General features: G+C 54.7%; 1 protein-coding gene across 1 annotated transcript in view; it reads left to right on the top strand.

The window, feature by feature from the left end:
• Positions 1–18400, top strand: part of LOC102247437 (chromosome unknown open reading frame, human C10orf90) — a 92638-nt gene that overhangs the window by 48701 nt on the left and 25537 nt on the right. Inside the window, exons 2-3 of the mRNA XM_014530147.1 lie at positions 13691–14810; positions 16468–16558. Coding sequence (XP_014385633.1) covers positions 13691–14810; positions 16468–16558 — 1211 coding nt within the window. The remainder of the gene's footprint in view (positions 1–13690; positions 14811–16467; positions 16559–18400) is intronic.

Below are 18400 nucleotides of genomic sequence, written 5' to 3'. Positions count from 1 at the left end.
AAAACTCTCACGTGTGCGTTCTCGGTGGGGAATTTATGTTTGTCAAGCGAGGTGTGTGGGAAGCACTGTACAAAGTTCCAGGTGTCCTCTCAGACCATGACCCCACAGGGGCGTGGTGTGGAGCCGCGATGTGGCCAGGGCTGGGGGCAGATGATTGACAGGCTGGGGATGGGAAACCAACTCACACCCACTAATGGGCTTTATCAGCCCTGGAGGGTGTAGATGTTTTTCTTGTGACATCCACAGCCCTGGTCCATGAGCACCTTTGGGCGTACAGTTTCTAACCTCCAAGGGCAAGCGTGTGTCACAGAAGTTACCACCCGGGGCCCTTGGACCAGGTTCATCCCACAGTAGTATTTGGTTGGGCCCCAAGAATATTGTCTTTGTTGTTCACTTTGAATTTTTTAAAATAATTAAAAAATTTGGACGATTTCAAATAAAAATCTGGCATAGAGCTCCTCTGAAAACACTAGGAGGTCTGGCATACGGCCCTGGGCATCCATCAACTGAACTGAGGGGTGCCCACCCCGGGGTGGGGGGACTCTCCGCTTGCCCCCACCCCTCCCGGCCTGCCCCCAGCTTCCGCAGCACCTTCTGGCTCCTGTCGGGGCGTCCGGGACTAGGGCAGGCAGCTGAGGGGCGATGCCAGCCCTGGGTCCCAGCACACTCCTCCTCCAGGGAAGGTCAGGTTGACACCAGCTCTCGAGTGCCCTTGACGCTTTTATTTGAAAAAGGATTTTCTTGAAAGTAATTGCACCACTAATGAAAATTGATTTTTCTTTCCAACAGTTTATTTTCCAGAGAACAAACACAGGAGCGCTTGGACGTGCGTGCTAATGGTAGGGGCACCGGCGTGCAGAAAGGGCATCTGTCCTCTGGGAAAAGCAGGCCCGTGGAGGTCTCAGCCGGGCACCACTGGCCCGTCTGGGGGTGAGGGGGCCAGAGGGCTGGGCAGTGGCTTCCACGTAGACTGAGGGGCGACGGGGAGGGACGTGCCCTTCAGCCAGGCTCTCCTCTCCTGTGCCTGTGCCCACAGCTGGGAGCCCTCATCACCTGGGGTACGTCACATCGTCTATGAATGACCTAACGAATGCCAGCCCCGCGAGTCCCTGATGATAGCCCACATTTGCTGTGCTTAACTGGTGCCAGGGCAGCGCGGGCCCCTCACCTGCGTGCACTCCCCCACCTCCCGCTCAGCGCGCCTCTGGGAGGTGGGGCACCCCCACTTCTCAGGCGAAAGGGGGAGGGACGTGCCCTTCAGCCAGGCTCTCCTCTCCTGTGCCTGTGCCCACAGCTGGGAGCCCTTATCACCTGGGGTACATCACATCGTCTATGAATGACCTAACGAATGCCAGCCCCGCGAGTCCCTGATGATCGCCCACATTTGCTGTGCTTAACTGGTGCCTGGGCAGCGCGGGCCCCTCACCTGCGTGCACTCCCCCGCCTCCCGCTCAGCGCGCCCCTGGGAGGTGGGGCACCCCCACTTCTCAGGCGAAAGGACCACGGCCAGCCACACGGGAGCACCGGGCAGAGGGTGGCCAGCAATGTGACTGTCGGTGAATGTGTGGCGTGTGTCTCACAGTGTCACACTTGAATGACTGAATTTTTAATGCAACCACGTTGTGGAACTGCGGAGTGTGCATTATCAGGGAAATTGTATATTCTTCCGCTTTATTGCTGTGCAGCGTTGTTTACACACATCGCATGGAATTTATGGGCGATTTAGGGGCTCTTCAAGGGCAATTAGAGACCAAATGGTCCTCCGGGTCCTTCTTCCAGCTCTCAAACCAGCAACACCCATTTGCCAGATTTTTATTTCTTATTTTGTTTCATTTTTTTTAAAACCAATAAAGTGCGTTCGTGTCTATACCTCGGAGCGTGTGCGGAACGGAGTCCTGTGAGCGAAACTTGTGCCACAAACTGTGTGCGTTTTAGGTTTTGACAGATGCTGCTCAGTTCCCATCCCCAGATGCCCTCCCGGTTTCCACGTGAGCCGCCAGTGTGGACAGAGCTCGCCTGCTCTCGTGCCGACACTGGGTTGTTATAGGTGCGTGTGTGCGTGTGTGCATGTGTGTGTGTGTGCATGTGTGTGTGTGTGTGTGCCAAACTGAAAAAAAGATGAGGTACCTCCTTGTCCATTCTTAATGAGGTGGCATGCACATGACAGACAGTGTAACCATTGAGAGTGTGCAGCTCGGTGCGGCCACCCCTGTGTCTCCTTCCAAAGCGTGTCACTCCCGCGAAAGACAGCCCTGTGCCCTTCAGGCCAGCGGTCGCCAAGCGGTGCTCTGCGGACCACTGGCGGCCCATGAGGTCCGAAAGGATAGCGACCGCTGCTTTAGGCACTCACTTCCTCCTCTCTCTTCCCCGAGTCTGAGCCACCATAACTGTTTATCTAGGTGGATTTACCTGTTCTGCACATTTCATGGAACGGGAATCGCATAATAGATGGCATTTTGTGTGCAGCTTTTTTACATACATGATGTTTGTGTGGCTCCTTTTACATACATGATGTTTGTGTGGCTCCTTTTACACACATGATGTTTGTGTGCAGCTTTTTTACATACATGATGTTTGTGTGGCTCCTTTTACATACATGATGTTTGTGTGGCTTCTTTTGCATACATGATGTTTGTGTGGCTCCTTTTATACACATGATGTTTGTGTCTGGCTCCTCTTATATAGCATGATGTTTGTGTGGCTCCATTTACATACATGATCTTTGTGTGGCTTCTTACATCGCATGATGTTTTTGAGGATGGTGCAGCAGGTATCTGTGCTTCATGCCTGTTCATGGCTGCACAGGACTCCATCGTGCAGATGTGTACCCATGTGTTCATCCATCCGTTGGTTTGTGGACACTTGGGTTGTTTCTGCCCTTTGGCTTTTGTGACCAGTGCTGACATGAACATGTGCATGCAAGCATTTGTCTGAGTAGTTTTCCACTCTTTGGGTGCACACATAAGGTCACATGGTCACAGGGGAATTCTACGTTCACCTCTTTGAGGCTGTCAGACTGCTCTCGCAGCAGCTGCACCCGTTCGTTTATCTTCTCACCGGCCGTGTCTCTACATCCCCACCTACACGTACTGTTTTGTCTTTTGTTAGTTTTGTTTTGGGTTTAGTTATAATCGCCTGGTGGATATGGAATGTTGCCTCCTTGTGGTTTTGGTTTTCATTGCTGTAATGACTGGTAATGATGAGCATGTTTTCATGGGCTGGATGGCCTTTTGAATAGTTTCTTTGGAGAAATGCCCCTTCTAGTCCTTTGCCCATTTTTAAATCGGGTTTCTTGTCCTTTTGTGATTGAGTTGTGAGAGTTCTTTATATATTCTGGATTCTAGATCCTTATTGGTGATATGGTTTGCAAATATTTTCTCCCATTCTGTAGGTAGTCTTGTCACTTTCTTTTTTAAAAAAATATATTTTATTGATTTTTTACAGAGAAGAAGGGAGAGGGATAGAGAGTTAGAAACATCGATGAGAGAGAAATATCGATCAGCTGCCTTCTGCACACTCCCTACTGGTGTGCCTGCAATCCTTATTGGTGATATGGTTTGCAAATATTTTCTCCCATTCTGTAGGTAGTCTTGTCACTTTCTTTTTTAAAAAAATATATTTTATTGATTTTTTACAGAGAAGAAGGGAGAGGGATAGAGAGTTAGAAACATCGATGAGAGAGAAATATCGATCAGCTGCCTTCTGCACACTCCCTACTGGGGATGTGCCTGCAACCAAGGTACATGCCCTTAACCGGAATCAAACCTGGGTCCCTTCAGTCCGCAGGCTGACACTCTATCCACTGAGCCAAACCGGTTAGGGCTTGTCACTTTCTTAATAATACCCTTTGATACACAAAGTATAGTTTTAATTTGTTTTATTTAAACATTGGGTTTTTTAAATTTATATTTTCCTCTTTGCTGAAGAGCCCCAGCATCGTTTAATGTCCGTGATCTCATTGCACTGCCTTTTCTGTGGAACCCAGGTTCTCTCCTGTACTCCCTTTCCTAAAGTGCGTTCTTTTAATATACTCCGGAGTTACCTTTCTTTTTTATTGTGGTGGGGATGGTTGCACAACCATGTGAGTGTATCATGAGTCACTTTTATAGCCTGGGTAGTAATCCTTTTAATATTTTCTGCCAGTCTGTTGCTTGTCTTTTAATTTGCTAAGTAGTAACATTTGCCATATAAAAGTTACTGGTTCTTTTATCGTCAGATGTTCATCTTTTATGGCCTCTGGATGCTCTGTCTTCTTTCAGAAGACTTTCAATATTATAAAAAATAGCCTTCTATTATTTTCTAATGTCACTCTTTTATGTGTATACGTTTAATTCTTTCGCAGTTTAGTTTTGTGTATGGCTTTGAAGATGGACCATACTACGACTTTATCCTCGAGCGACCAGTTTTATGTGCTATTCTCTTCCCTTTGATTTGAAAGGTCCCTTTCACAGTCCCAAGTGTGTGGGGGCACCTGACGTGGTTTCACTCCACTGGTGGGTCCGTCGTCCCCTCTGCTGACACCACATTGTTTTAACTGAACGGAGTGCGTTTGGTAGGCAGCATGGCACCATCCCACTCGTATCCAAATCATCTTGGCTGGTCTCTCTTCCACATACATTTATGACTCAGACTGACAATTGTCTTTCACTAGAGGCCCGGTGCACGAATTCGTGCATGAGTGGGGGTTCCTAGGCCTGGCCTGCAATCAGGGCCGATCGAGGCCGTCTCGTCCAGTCCTGATCAGGGCCTGTGGGGATGGGGGGTGGGGGGTGGGGAGGGAAGGACAGAGGTAGGGACCGCAGGAGGTTGGCCAGCTGCGAGAGGTTGGTTGTGGGAGCGCACTGACCACCAGAGGGCAGCTCCTGCATTGAGCATCTGCCCCTGGTGCTCAGTGCACGTCGTAGTGACTGGTCGACCAGTCATTCTGGTCGTTCTGGTCATAACGGTCGCTTAGGCTTTTATAAATATAGATTATTTTATTTATTGTCAGGTGTGTGTTTTTTAATCGAATATGGGATGGATAAGTTAATTTGGGCAGCATTGACTTTACAATTTTCATTTTTTTTAAAATTCAAAAACATGTCATACCCCCCCACACCCCACCATCCACCGAGTTTTCCTTTTACCTCCTCCAGCATAATTCTGTGCTTTTCTCAACACAGGTCGGGAATATCTTGGGTTCGATGTGTTCCTGGATGCATTACAATGTTCTTGCTGCTGTGAACTGTTCCCTCCCGGGGTTTTCTCGCTGTGTAATGCTGCTCTTTGCAGAAGTTACTGGTTCTTGGTGCTTTTGGTGGTCGTTAAATGGCTTTCCTTGGAGCCCTAACAGTTCTCAGCTTGAACCCTTGAGCTTGCAGGTGGACAAGTCATGTCCCCTGAAATGATGAGGGGGGTGCCCCTCCATCCCAGGGCCTGGCCTCTTGCTGCTTCGTCTTCCTGTGCAGGCAGCACCCGTGACCTGGGGGCGCTCGCTTGCTCCCAGCTTCCATCTAAAGTGTCCTTGTTGGCACTTTATGTTTGTCAGGAGAACTCTCATTCTTTCCAGAAATTTCCAAAAATTCAGAAGTCCTGTAGCATGTTTAATGGTGACACGCGGGAAAGACTTCATGTACAGGCCTTTCCAAATATATTGGTCTCAGACATGTTGACCGTTTTTATAAAAAAAAAATCACAAAGTAAGCACGATTTCTTTTTCTTCCTTAACATTTTTGTATCAGATTTCTCTTACGCAGTGTTTACGGGGTGAATTCATTTCTACGGCGTCCGGCAGAAGGTCTGTGTGAATGTGGGCCACTGGGTGCCTGTGTCCACCTGGTCTCCCCTTTTCCTAATGGAGCAGATGGACCCCCCCCCCCCTGTCCCCCCGGGGGGGGGGGGGGGGGCAGGGGGCGCTTGCCGGTGGCATCAGTTCACCTCGCCTGCCCGGGATGGTTGAGCCTCCGCTGCACAGTGGGCCCTACAGTGGAGTTTGATTCCATTCACGGCAGTTTTGCTTTTCCTGCTAAATGCGCGAATGCAAACTGCAGTGGAGCTGCTGAGTACGTGAAAAACACTCCCAAAATGCTGGCTCGCCAGTGGGGTGCAAACCCCCCCCCCCCCCCCCGCACACACTGCCTTGCTCAGCTCTGGGACTGCGGGCTCCTTCTCCCCCAGGCCCTGGAGACACGCAGGTTTAATAAACTTCAAAGGTAACTTCGCTCCAGGCTCAGCTTTCTGCAGCAGACGACCGGCTCCTGGCTGCGGCTCAGATGGCACCGAGCCGCCCATCCTCACGCTAAATCTTTCAGGTGCCTGGGCCGCTCAGCTTCCCCGACCCTGTTAGCAGTTGGCTTTCCTGTTGGTTATTTTGTTTTGTTTTTGGTTAATCCTCACCCCAGGATATTTTTTTTTCCCATTGATTTTCAGAGAAAGTGAAAGGGAAGGAGAGAGGAAGGGAGGGAGGGAGAGAGAGAAACATCGATATGAGAAAGACACATCGATTGGTTGCCTCCCACACATGCCTGACAGGAGCTGGGATCAAACCTGCAACCCAGGTACATACCCTTGACTGGAATCCAACCCCAAACCCTTCTGTGCTCAGCCCGATGCTCTAACCACTTAGCCCACCAGCCAGAGCATTTCTTTCTTTTCTGCAATGTCATCGTCTGGGGTAGCTGCTATGCTAGGCTTCTGCTGGCACCTCTGTTGTCTCAAGAGTTTTGTGAGATTGGCATTATTTTCCCTTAAATGTTTGATAGAACTTATCTTTCCCAGGTATGCCCGGGGCTGCCTGGGAGGCTTGGCTTTCGCCCAAATAAATCGTTTTATTCCTTCCCAAGCTCGCACTTCCCTGCCTCCGGCGGGACCGCCTGGGCCCCGGCGTTTTTCTCTATGCGAAGGAGTTGGCTCCTCTAATAGCAACAGACACTTAAGATTTTCTGTTTCATCTTGGGTCGATCTGGTCTTTTTAAAAGCCATTTGTGCATTTTTTCTATGTTGGTGCATCTGTTCACATAACGTTTACTTATAATATGTCCTTGTTGACCCTGCTCGGGTGTGTAGGCCCTGCAGGAATAACAGCTCTTTCATTCCCAACGACGGCCGTTGGGTTGTGTTTTTACCGCAATGATGTTATTGATCCCCCCGCAAGCGAGCCTGCGTGGGGCCCGGCCGGTGAGGGTTCCCCTGCCGAGCTGCTGACCTCGGAGCAGATCGGCGTCTCTGGGCCCCGCAACCTCATCTGTTGGAGTGGGTGTTGCTGCAGTTGAGAGTCCTTGAGGCCGGCAGTTTGGTCTCCACTCAAGTTCATGCTCAGCCCCGCCCAGTCCTGCCAGACCTGTTTCTCAAGCAGCGGGAGCTGCCCTGCTCTCTCTTCCCAGCACCCCTCCCATCTACTGCTGTCCCTTATCTGTCCTCACGCTCCCACACCCCTCTCGGGCCGCGTCTCTGTCTCCGCTGTGCCCAGCCCCCGGGAGCTGCCAAACCTTGGTGTTGGCTCCTATGGGTGCATTCCTGCGCCGCATCCACCGCTAGTGCTTCCTGGCACCTCCCCTGGGGCCTGTGCCGGCACCACCCTGGGGAGCCCGCAGGAGAGCCCTGATTAGCTGAGTTCTCTCTCCCCAAAATCCAAGTTCCTCAGTGAAACATCTTTTATCTTGTCAGGCTAGTTTCTGGTTTCTGGTTTTGCAATCAAGAGTAAAACTGTTGCATTATCATTAGCAACATGACCTTTTTTATGTATTTACTAGAGGCCCAGTGCACGAAATTCATGCACGGGTAGGGTCAGTCCCTTCAGTCCGCAAGCCAACACTCTATCCACTGAGCCACACCAGCCAGGATGACACATCTTTGAAGTAACGGCTGTGGGCTGTGTAAACTTTGTTTTGACTTGTCAAAGGAGCCTCAGATATAAACGTCAAAGTGGTGACTTCTGTCCCTGCTAAGGAGAGACGCCGAGGCGGACAGCCCGCCCCTCCCCCGGGGGGGCCCCCCCGGACATTCTGGTGACATCATCACAGTGGGTAGAAGGCCTGGAGGTTCTTCAGCTCAGGCCTGAGAGGAGCCTGACTCATTCCGAGAGCGGCGACCGTGTCAGGCGGCCGGTTTCTCGCTGAGCTGAGCGCATCCTGCAGGGAAGGGCCTTTGGAAAGAGGTAGAGGTTTCAGAAGCCCCATGGGACACACCGCCGAGTGGAGGGGGGCACGCTGTCTTCTCCCCGAAGGTGGGACTCTTATCAAAAGAGAAACGCATCTTCGTTCAGCCAGCGCTGGGCCCTCGGGGGTTGGTCACCCGATGGCGGGGCCTCTGTCATGGTGACAGCCCTGGGGGCAGGTGGGCGGGGCAGGGTCGTGTCCTCACCCCCATCCAGGCACTGTGCTAAATTCTCCATATTCCTCGGCTCATTCCTCATAGTCACCCCGCCTCTGACACGCGGGGAAGTGAGACCCACAGTTTAAGTAACTCGCCCAAATGACTCAAATTGCGCAGACGGCGGGTGGCAGAGAGGGACCCGAATCGGCAGCGTCCTTTCCCCGAAGTCCCTGCTCGTGGCCGCCCTGGGATTTCGCTCCGGGCGCCTTTGGGAAACATGAACTGATCAGGACCCTCGTGTGCCTTCCGTCCTTCCTCGGCGTCACTAAGAACAGGTTTATGACTCTAAGTCACATGTGACCAGTTTGGGGAATTCGCTCGCACATTTAAGAATTTGTTTAATGTTGCCATTGGGGTTCATAAGTTTCTGTTTCCTTTCTTTCGGTAAGTGTTGCATTGTCAGTTCTTTCTCGTGCTGCTACATAAACTCTCTAGTTCTCATGTTAAAGACCCTACATTTCATCCACGGCATCTCCTCTGTCTCCCAGCTCATCGGTGATGGGTGCAGTGACGGGTCCCAGACAGGTGTCCACGTCCCAACCCCAGGACAGAGGACACGTACCTCCCACGGCAGAAGGGACTTTGCCAGTGTGACTCAGGACCGTGAGATGGGGAGCTGGCCCTGGATGACCCCATGGATCTAGTCACAAGGGCCCTTATCAGAGGGAGGCAGGGGTCGGGGAGAGAAGGTGTGACAAAGGCAGCGGAGGTTGGAGCGAGGTGGGGCTACGAGTGAAGGAACGCAGGCGCCTGCAGAAGTCAGAAAAGGCCAGGAAAGGATCCTCACCTTGACGTGAGCCCAGTGGGACCCAGGTCGGGCTTCTGACCTCCGGAACTCTGAGAAAATGCCTAACCCCCAGTGTGTGGTCATTTGTTACAGCGGCTGCAGGACGCCCATGCACAGCCCCTGCCTGTCCCTCCCGCAGGCTCCCTCCTCCCCGCCTAGGAGGCCGGCACGTCCCAGCAGCTGTCAGCTGCACGTTGCCGGGTTCTGCGCATGGTGCCAGGGGCTAGTTGGGGCACTTAATCTTTTTCAAGAACTCTAGGGGTAGGCACTGCTGTTATCTCCACGTCACAGCAAGAAACCAAGGATGCTGAGTAACTTGCCCAAACACAGCTGGAGACCCTGGGACTTTGGGGTCTGATTCCGGGGGCCACTGAGGCGGGAGTCGGGCGGGGCAGCTGCTGCCTCGGTCCTGCTCGTTAACCGTTATGCCGAGCCATCACCCGCAGGAGCCCCACCGCGTCCCACCCGGCCCCCGACTTTGTGCTGTGCCCTCAGTGCATGGACGGCACGGCTGGGCAGGAGGTGGGGGCTGCCTCGGTGAATGAGGACACTCGGTGAGCGTGGGCCCGGCTGGCCCAATGCCTGTGCTGGCTCAGGGCCGGGGGGGTTCCGTCTGCCTCAGTGTTGCTGTCACTTGTCATCACACATCGATTCTGCACAGAAGCCATGAGATGCTTTAGGTCTCATATCTGCGTTTCACAGAAAGTAACATGTGCACGTCATCTTGGATGTGGGGCGAGCAGGGCAGGTGTGGGGTGAGCAGGGCAGGTGTGGGGCGAGCAGGGCAGGTGTGGGGCAAGCAGGACAGGTGTGGGGCAAGCAGGGCAGGTGTGGGGCAAGCAGGGCAGGTGTGGGGCAAGCAGGGCAGGCGTAGGAATGAATGGATTCCCGAGATGGTTCCTTAGATGGGCCGTCGTCACCGTGCTAGCGATGGTGGAGCCAGGACTAGAACCCAGGCCCCCGATTCCCCGCGCGCTCCTGGGCACTCACTCGGGTCCTGACACCGTTCCAGGCCCTCACTGGCGGGGTGACGGGGGGCTGCCCACAGCGTCTCGTGTGTCCTCACAGTTAGCACAGAGCCCTCCTCAGCTCCTCCACGGCGGGCTCCATGTTTGTGCCCGAGCGGCTCCTTGCTCCTTGAGAATGGCTGCGGGAAGAGGCCGATGAAAGCTGGGCTGGTTCCTCAGTCTCCCCTACTCGAGGGGGGTTGGGAAGTTCACAGACAATCGCGATTCTCTCTTCTCCTGGGGAAACGAGGACACAGGCGAGTGTGAGAACCGAGCCCGTTCAGTTGTTACCAAGTCTGGGGACATCCACAGCTGCACGGAGGAGGGACGCGTAGCTCAGCCACTCACTCCCCGCGGACTCAGAGGCCGGAGGGAGGGCGGCATGAATGAGGGGCCGGACGAGGTTTTACCTGAGTGGGTGGCATTCGATCTCATTGTAGAGTCACGCTCTCCATTTCCCCTTTTCACATACTACGAAGTAGCAATGTTACCTCCTTTCGCCTGGGGTTATGGAGCAACCGTACGTACAAATGATCAAATTGCCCTTAAAACTCTCCAAGCTGATGTTGCAAAGATGAAACCTGCCTTTCCCGGGGTGACGGATGTTTCTCACGTCTGGGATCGTCAGCAGAACGCAGCGACCATGAAGCTCGCGGCCTCCTCCTGCGTGTTCGCGTTTGTTCTGCTCAGCCAGACGCCGCGTTCGCGCCGCGATGACCGAGGCCTGTGCGTCCCCGCTGACAGCGTGCAGGCTGTCACCGCTGCTCCCTCATCTCCGCCACAGGCTGTAAACTCGCTGCGTCACGGGAGGTACAGGGCCGGCATCTCGGTTTTAATCCCCGGTCAGAGCTGGAGACAGACGGTGCCATGCGCATGCTGCAGGTGGAGAACAGGGAGCGGCAGTTGAACAGCCAGGACAGAAAGTGTCCGTGGCCTCAAACTGGAAAGAAGTTTCTGGATGGAGAGGGAGGAAAGCTCCAGTGTCCCCATCGATCTTAACTCTCTTATCCGATTGCTACAAACCGGAGTGAGCTCAGGCGCTTGGAAATTCTCTCACAGTCGGGACGAAAGGCCACTGAGCTGAGGGGTGACCCGGTGGTGTCGGCAGCCCCAGGCTGGCGGCTGATGTGGAGGTGACTGTGGCGGGGCGGGGGCAGAGGCCCACCTGGCAAATAGAGCTGTAGGTTGCAGAGGACGATGGAAAAGGGGGCAGGGGATTGTCTCCTGGAGGAAAATGTAGATGCCAACGCTATAGATTCAATTAGATGCTTATCCTCTGGGGAGATAAATGGCTACGGAAACGGAAGCGCCCTCACCCCGGTGGCCCAGGGCCCGCTTTCTCCGACCTCCTCCTGCTCGCTCCTCCTTCCTTCCATTTAGGAATCGGCGCCCTTCTGAGCAACATGCCTTGGGGCCGGAATATACAGTCAGAAACAGTGAATCAAGTGTATGAAGCGGGGAGAGCTGTCACCAGCTCTGCCAAGTCACGTTTGAGACATTGACGAGGAATCAGAATCTCCAAGCAGCGTTTAGGGGAGAGAACATGGGCCCCGGGAGTGGGCGCTGCCGGCCAGGGCCTGGGGGGCCAGCAAAGCAGGAGACTCACCCAGCTCATCATCCCACCTCTCGGACCTCGAGCGCCCTGATTCTATCCAAGCTGGTTTCCTGCCTTTCGAACGAAATCTCACATCAGCTCGTTTTATTTCAGATAAAAGGCTTCTGTTTTCAAAGCCACGCTCAGTGAACCCAGTGGGAAGGACAGATGGGGTGACGCGCCGACATCGCCTAATTGGGGAAGGTATTTGATGGAAAGCGTGTGATTGCTTTTTAAGGAAAACCTGCCCGGTTTTAAAAATAGTAGCCCCAGCCCTAGGCGGTTTGGCTCAGTGGATAGAGCGTCGGCCTGTGGACTGAAGGGTCCCAGGTTTGACTCCGGTCAAGGGCACATGCCCGGGTTGCGGGCTCGATCCCCAGTAGGGGGCGTGCAGGAGGCAGCCGATCAATGATTCTCATCACTGATGTTTCTTTCTCTCTCCCTCTCCCTTCCTCTCTGAGATCAATAAAAATACATTTAAAAAAAATTAGTAGCCCGCCTTGGGAACCTCAAACAGCTCCCCAGTCCCCTCTCTTTCCTGGTTTCCCCGCCCCAGAAGATGAACTGGACACAAAGGGATGTACTGCAGGCTGTTATGGGCTACACTGTGTCCCCCCAAATGTATAGGTTGGAATTCTAACCCCCAGGACCTCTGAAGGTGACCGTACTGGGAGATGGGGTCTTTTGAGGGGTGAGTGAGGTTAACGAGGTCACTGGGGGGCCGGGATCCCATGTGACTGGCGTCCTTATGAGAAAGTCATGGGCACAGACAGCCAGGGGGAGAGCTTGTGAGGATGGGGAGACGGCACCCACCAGCCAACAGATGATGACCCAAAGGAACGGACCCAGCCGACACCTTGACCTCGGTCATCCAGGCTTCAGGACGGTGAGGAACCAGTGCCTGTTACTCACGCCCCGCAGACTGCGGCTCCCCGTGCTGGCAGCCCTCGCACACAGAGACTACTTCCGAGAGGCCGGGCATTATACTTCATTACTTGGTCTGTGAGGACGGGGAGACGGCACAGACAGGCCAGGGGGAGGTCTGTGAGGACGGGGAGACGGCACCCACCAGCCAACAGACGACGACGTGAAGGAACGGACCCAGCCGACACCTTGACCTCGGGCGTCCAGGCTTCAGGACGGTGAGGACCCAGTGCCTGTTGCTCACGCCCCGCAGACTGCGGCTCCTCGTCCCGGCAGCCCTCGCGCACAGAGACGACTTCCGAGAGGCCGGGCATTATGCTTCATTACTCAACGGGTCTCAGGAGAAAACGGTGTGGTCACCAGAGCTTCCCAGACCAGCCTGTGCCGTGCAGCGAGGAGCCGAGAGTGTGATGTTTCCGTCCTCGTTCCTCCCGGCTGGTTGGTTGGGGCTTTTGCCAAAGCTGAGTCTGGGGAAGCCCGGCCCATGTGGCTCAGTGGTTGAGCGTCGGCCGATGAACCAGGAGGTCACGGTTCAATTCCCGGTCAGGGCACAGGCCCGGGTTGTGGGCTCGATCCCCAGTGGCGGGGAGCGTGCCGGAGGCGGCCGATCGATGATTCTCTCACCATTGATGTTTCTACCTCTCCCTCCCTCTCCCTTCCTCTCTGAAATCAATAAAAATATTTTTTAAAAAAGGGGGGTGCTGTTCACGAAGTGTGTTTAGATGCCAACCTTGTACCGTGTGCCCATAGTTCACGATTGTCAAGCCCAGCCTGTGGGCCGTGGGTCTGACCCAGTGCTCCGGGGCCTGTGATTACGGAAATGGGACGCTCCCCTCCCACAAACGCCATAATAAACAGAGCGGACACACCCGGGGAGAAGAGGATTCCGCAGGCAGCGGGATGCGCCCAGAACGGCAGTCAGTCCGCACACAGGTCCGGGCTGCGTGCACAGAAGCCGCGGCGCCGGCGCTGGGGCGGACGCTGGAACAAGTGGCTGGAATAACTCCGATCTCTTTCCATTTGCAGGAGACGCTGACATCACAAAACACGAAAATGATTTCGTCCTTAGTCATTTCGCAGCTGATCGATGAGAACAAGCCCCAGGAGAAGGGGGCCGCCGTGCCCGCGCTGTGCGCTGCCGCTCAGCCGCCCACGTGGCCCGGGAAGCGCGCTCTGGCCAGTCGCAGCGGGGTCACCATCAACAGGGCCTTCGCGTTCCTTCCCGGCCAGCTAGGACCTCAGCCACCGGCCGGGGTGCAAGGACCGGAGCCTGCGCTCACCCCCAAAGAGGAGAAGCAGCCGGGCAGCATCCCCCAGAAGGGGTTTGCATCCATCACCATCACGGCCCGGCGTGTGGGCCCCCCAGCCCGGGCCCTGGTGTGGGGCACCGGGGGGGACCCGCTGTGCAGCCGGTGCCGGGCCCAGGACCCTCAGCTCAGGGGCCCCCCTGCTCTGGCCAGCGGCGCTGACCCAGGTCGGCACCACGGACCTCTCGCCTGCACGGAACCCTCCGGAAGCAGCCCTGTGATGCGGCTGGGGTTCCCGGAGGCCCACGCACGGCTGTGTGATGGACACCAGTACTGGGTGGCCAGCGTGGACCGCGGGGAGGACAGGTTCTCCCCAGGCCGCCCGCGGTCGGGGCAGGGCCCGCTGCTGTTCAGCTCCTGTGTGCACCTCAGGGTGTCGCGGCGGTGCCCCAACGCCACCTGCTCTCCGGACGGGTCCCCCTCCATCCCCATGGAGCCAACTCAGCTGGCCGGCCCCCAAACGCACAGGGCCGTCCTGTCGCTCAACCTAAACTGCAGTTCTCACAGACTGACACCAGATGGGGCAGACGGCCCAGCCACCGGAGGGCCAATCAGCAGCAGCCTGAAGCCGCAGCTGGCGGAGGGCTCCGGCCTCCAGGGCCCGCGCTGGGCCCCCGCCCTGCACCCCTCCTTGGGGCAGGTGCACTTGGGGGCTGGCACATGTCCTTGGAGTGGCCCCCCTCCGACGGAAAGCACAGAACTCGCAGATGCGGGGACTCGGCAGATCACTGCGAGGAAAGGGAAGGGGGACCACGGGACTCCTCGTCACACCGGCGGTCACACCAGTGCTCACGCCAACCAGCTGTCCATCCACATTCCCGGCTGGAGCTACCGGGCAGGTGAGTGACGCTCGCTTCCCGGGTGGGGCCCCACCACAGACACCCCGCCCCCCCATAGGCCAGGTGCCAGGGTGAATGCCCGGCCAGGTGGACGGCGAGCTTCTCCCTCACTCACCCCCTCCCAGGAGCAGCTCTCAGTCCACGGGCCGCACCCTGCGGTGTCTGTGCTGGCGGGCTCCCCGGGATGAGATCCTGGGATCGGGAGAGGCTGGCCCCTCAAGCTTTGTTCCAACGACACGTCCAGAGCATGTGCAGAGGCAGAAACTGTGGCCAAGGTCACCTTAGGGTCGGGTGGGCCTGCATCCTCCCAGAGCAGGCGAGGACAGGGCCCCGCCCCAGAGGTTGTCTCTGGTCCCAGCGTCTGCACATCCCACGGTGCCCAGAGCCTGCCCTTTCATTGTCAATCAGATGGCTGATATTTGTGGGTTGGCTCCATAATACAGCGTGTGTGTATGTGTGTGTGTGTGTGTGCATATGTGTATGTGTGTGCCTGTGTGTGCACATATGTGTGGATGTGTGTGAACAGGCGTGCACATGTGCATGCGAATATGTGCAAGCATGTGTGCACGTGTGCATGTGTGTGAGTGTATGTGTGTGTGAGTGCACAGGTGCATGAGTGTGTGTGCACGTGTGTGTGTGAGTGTGTGTGGGTGTGTGTAATAATTACAGGACATTTTCTAAAGGAAGCAAAGCTGGGCCTCTCCAGGCCGGACAGCAGCCGAGTTTTCTGTCTCCTCGGCCGTGTTTCGTGGAGCAGCTTGGCCAGGAAGTGCTGCTGTTCCCATGTCACGTGGCAGGCAGGGTCCCCGGGCCTGCTGGGCGCCCCCCACCCCCGCTCCAGGAGGCTGGGAGGGAACGGGGCCGCAGCCAGGGGCCAAGCTCTTTCTCTCTCTGTGCAAACTTCGATTTTCTGCTTTACTCTCTGCGAGAGACTCTGGCGTCTGAACGAGCGCCTTTCCACTTGGGGACGATATTTAAAGGTAACGGCAGTAAAATAGGAAGGGCAGCATGTGCGTGATAATTTCCCGGTGTGACTCCCACCCATTAACGCTGTGTTAATTAACAAAAGTGGCTGTGAAATATGTCAAAGCTGGAATGCGAGCAGACATGAAAGGATGTAATTAATTTGACAGGTTTATGTCTAGCCAAGGCTTGGGGATCTGTGAGGCCTGGTGACACACTCCCAGAGGGATCAGACCGTCGGGACGCCTGAGCCGTGCGGGCGGAGTGCAGGGGGGAGACGGGCGTGCATTTGGGTTCTCGAAGAGCCCCTCAGGCTTGAAGGAATTTCCGCTTTAGTTGCCCGAAGTGAAATGTGTGAGGGCAAGAGATTCTGTGTGACTCTGCGTCCCTTGGCCCCGAAGTTCAAAGCTGCAGAACCTGGAGCTCCCGTGGGGGGCCCACGCCTCAACTACAGGGTGGGATAAAAGTAGGGTTATAGTTGTTCCCATGAAGAATAGCACAATGATTACTAAATAATAATACAAGAATAAACCGTTTCACATACTCACAGCTGTAACCCTACTGTTGCCCCACCCTGCATACACAAATGTGTACACACACGTGCACACACACACACACACACACACATACATCCCTTTCCTTTGGGGGGCTCTCCCTCAGAATCTGCTGTGCAATGGGACGTATTTCTTCCCAGGTGACAAGAAAGCCCTTCGTGGCCACGCTGTGGACTCTGTGCCTGAGATTTATAGGCACAGCTCCCACGCTGTAACCACCCCATCCGCCCTGTCCTAGTATAATCTACACCAAGCATGCCAAACTCGTGGCCTGAGGGCCACATGTGGCCCACAACAAATATTTTTGCAGCCCAGCCAATATAATGGTATGTAAGAAACGTTTTCATAAAAATTTTGTAACTTAATTTTTACAATATCCTATTATACATCATTATTAATAATGAACTACAGCGTTCACTAATGACCGATGACGATAATCGTGTTGCATTCATTTCCCTTACGCGCCTTAAGGCGCGCCATTTCTCTCCACGAACACTAGCAGCGACTATTTTAGCAGCCGATGGCCATGTCATTAGTCTTGTAATGGCTTGTTTGGTGTGTGCAACAGAGGGATTCCTGCCAGGTCCCAGCGGAGGGCTGTGTCTGCCCTGTGCCGACACTAGACTCCGCCCAGCAGGGGCCCGTGGGGTTTAGTTCATGGAGCACGTATACCGCCCGCGGGAAGGCGCGACCACAGCCAGCACGTGTCTGTGTGGAGCCCACCAGACAGTCTGCCTTAGACTCAGCTCCTCTGGTCCCACGAGGGGCTGGAAAACACTGGGGAGCCCTTACCTTACAAACGAGATTTGTCTTAACGATCCGGAGCCAGCGAGCTTTCTTTCTTAAAATATGTGTTCATTGATTTCAGAGAGGAAGGGAGAGGGAGAAAGAAACATGAGTGATGGGAGAGAATCGTCAATCGGGTGTCTCCTGCACGCCCCGCACTGGGGATGGAGCCTGCAACCCGAGCCTGTGCCCTGACCAGGAATTGAACCCTGACCTCCTGGTTCATAGGTCAACGACCAAGCACTGAGCCACACCAATCCCGCAGCAAGCTTTTTTTTTTTTGTAAAGGACCAGATATTAATGATTAAGTATGGCTTTGGGGGGGGCCAGATGGTGTCTGTAGCAAATACTTAACTTTTCTGTTGTAGAACAAAAGTAGCCACTGTTACAACGAACGAATGAGCGCGGCTATGTTCCAATAAAACTTTATTTATAAAAACAGGTGGGGGCCCATGTTGGTCCCATAGGCTGTAATTTGCTGATTCTGAGGCATCCGTCCTCCAGGGTAAACTCCACCCTGTTTGCAGTGCTGCATGTCGGATTCTCTGGGAATTCAACTCGGAGATGGGTATTTATGGGCTTTTGTTGGGCAGTGGTCTTGGGAATGGTCTCGTGGGTGGAAAGGGAAGGGAAGGCAGCAGGTCCAGGCAGAGGCAACTGAGAGCATCGTACATTAACACATGATAGGCCCTGAGAACAGCAAAGGGCAGAATAAAGAAGCGCAGTGCCCTGAAGTAAGCATGGCTCATTTTTAGTAAACTTGCTCCCCTTCTCTCTCTACGCACGTCTGTTTCTTTCTGTGAGAGAGCGGAGCTCCAGCTGCACATGTCATTTCCCCCTGGGTCTCTGCCACTTGGCACCGTGTCATAAATGTTTCCTGATATCAGCAGGACTTTGCAAAGATGATGTTTATGGACTTCCAAATGATGTGCCTCACGGACCGATCAAAGCCTGGTGATTTCTTCACTGCTGGGCCTTCACGTTGCTACTCGTTCTTCACGTTGGAGATGATAGTAATGAGGAAACTTGGCGCAGGAGACTTTTCTACATGCTGCTGATTTTCTTTAAAAAAAAAAAATCCTTGAAGTGGGATATTGCGATCAGAGCGCAGCCGCCTTTGTAAGGTTCTTGACGCGCCATGTACATTAGGCTCCCGGAGAAACCCCCTGAGGACCCTCTCTACGTGGGCTTGGCCAAGAGGATCTCTGTCCTTCCTGTAGAGGAGGGAACAGGGACCCCGTTGCGAATATTCCCGGGGAGCGAACCCCGCCGTGGAGAATCGCTGGT

Source organism: Myotis brandtii, unplaced genomic scaffold (genome assembly GCF_000412655.1).
Source record: "Myotis brandtii unplaced genomic scaffold, ASM41265v1 scaffold725, whole genome shotgun sequence".
Classification (NCBI taxonomy): domain Eukaryota; kingdom Metazoa; phylum Chordata; class Mammalia; order Chiroptera; family Vespertilionidae; genus Myotis; species Myotis brandtii.
The sequence above is the reverse complement of the archived record's forward strand: the minus strand, read 5'-3'. Positions and strand labels throughout refer to the sequence as shown.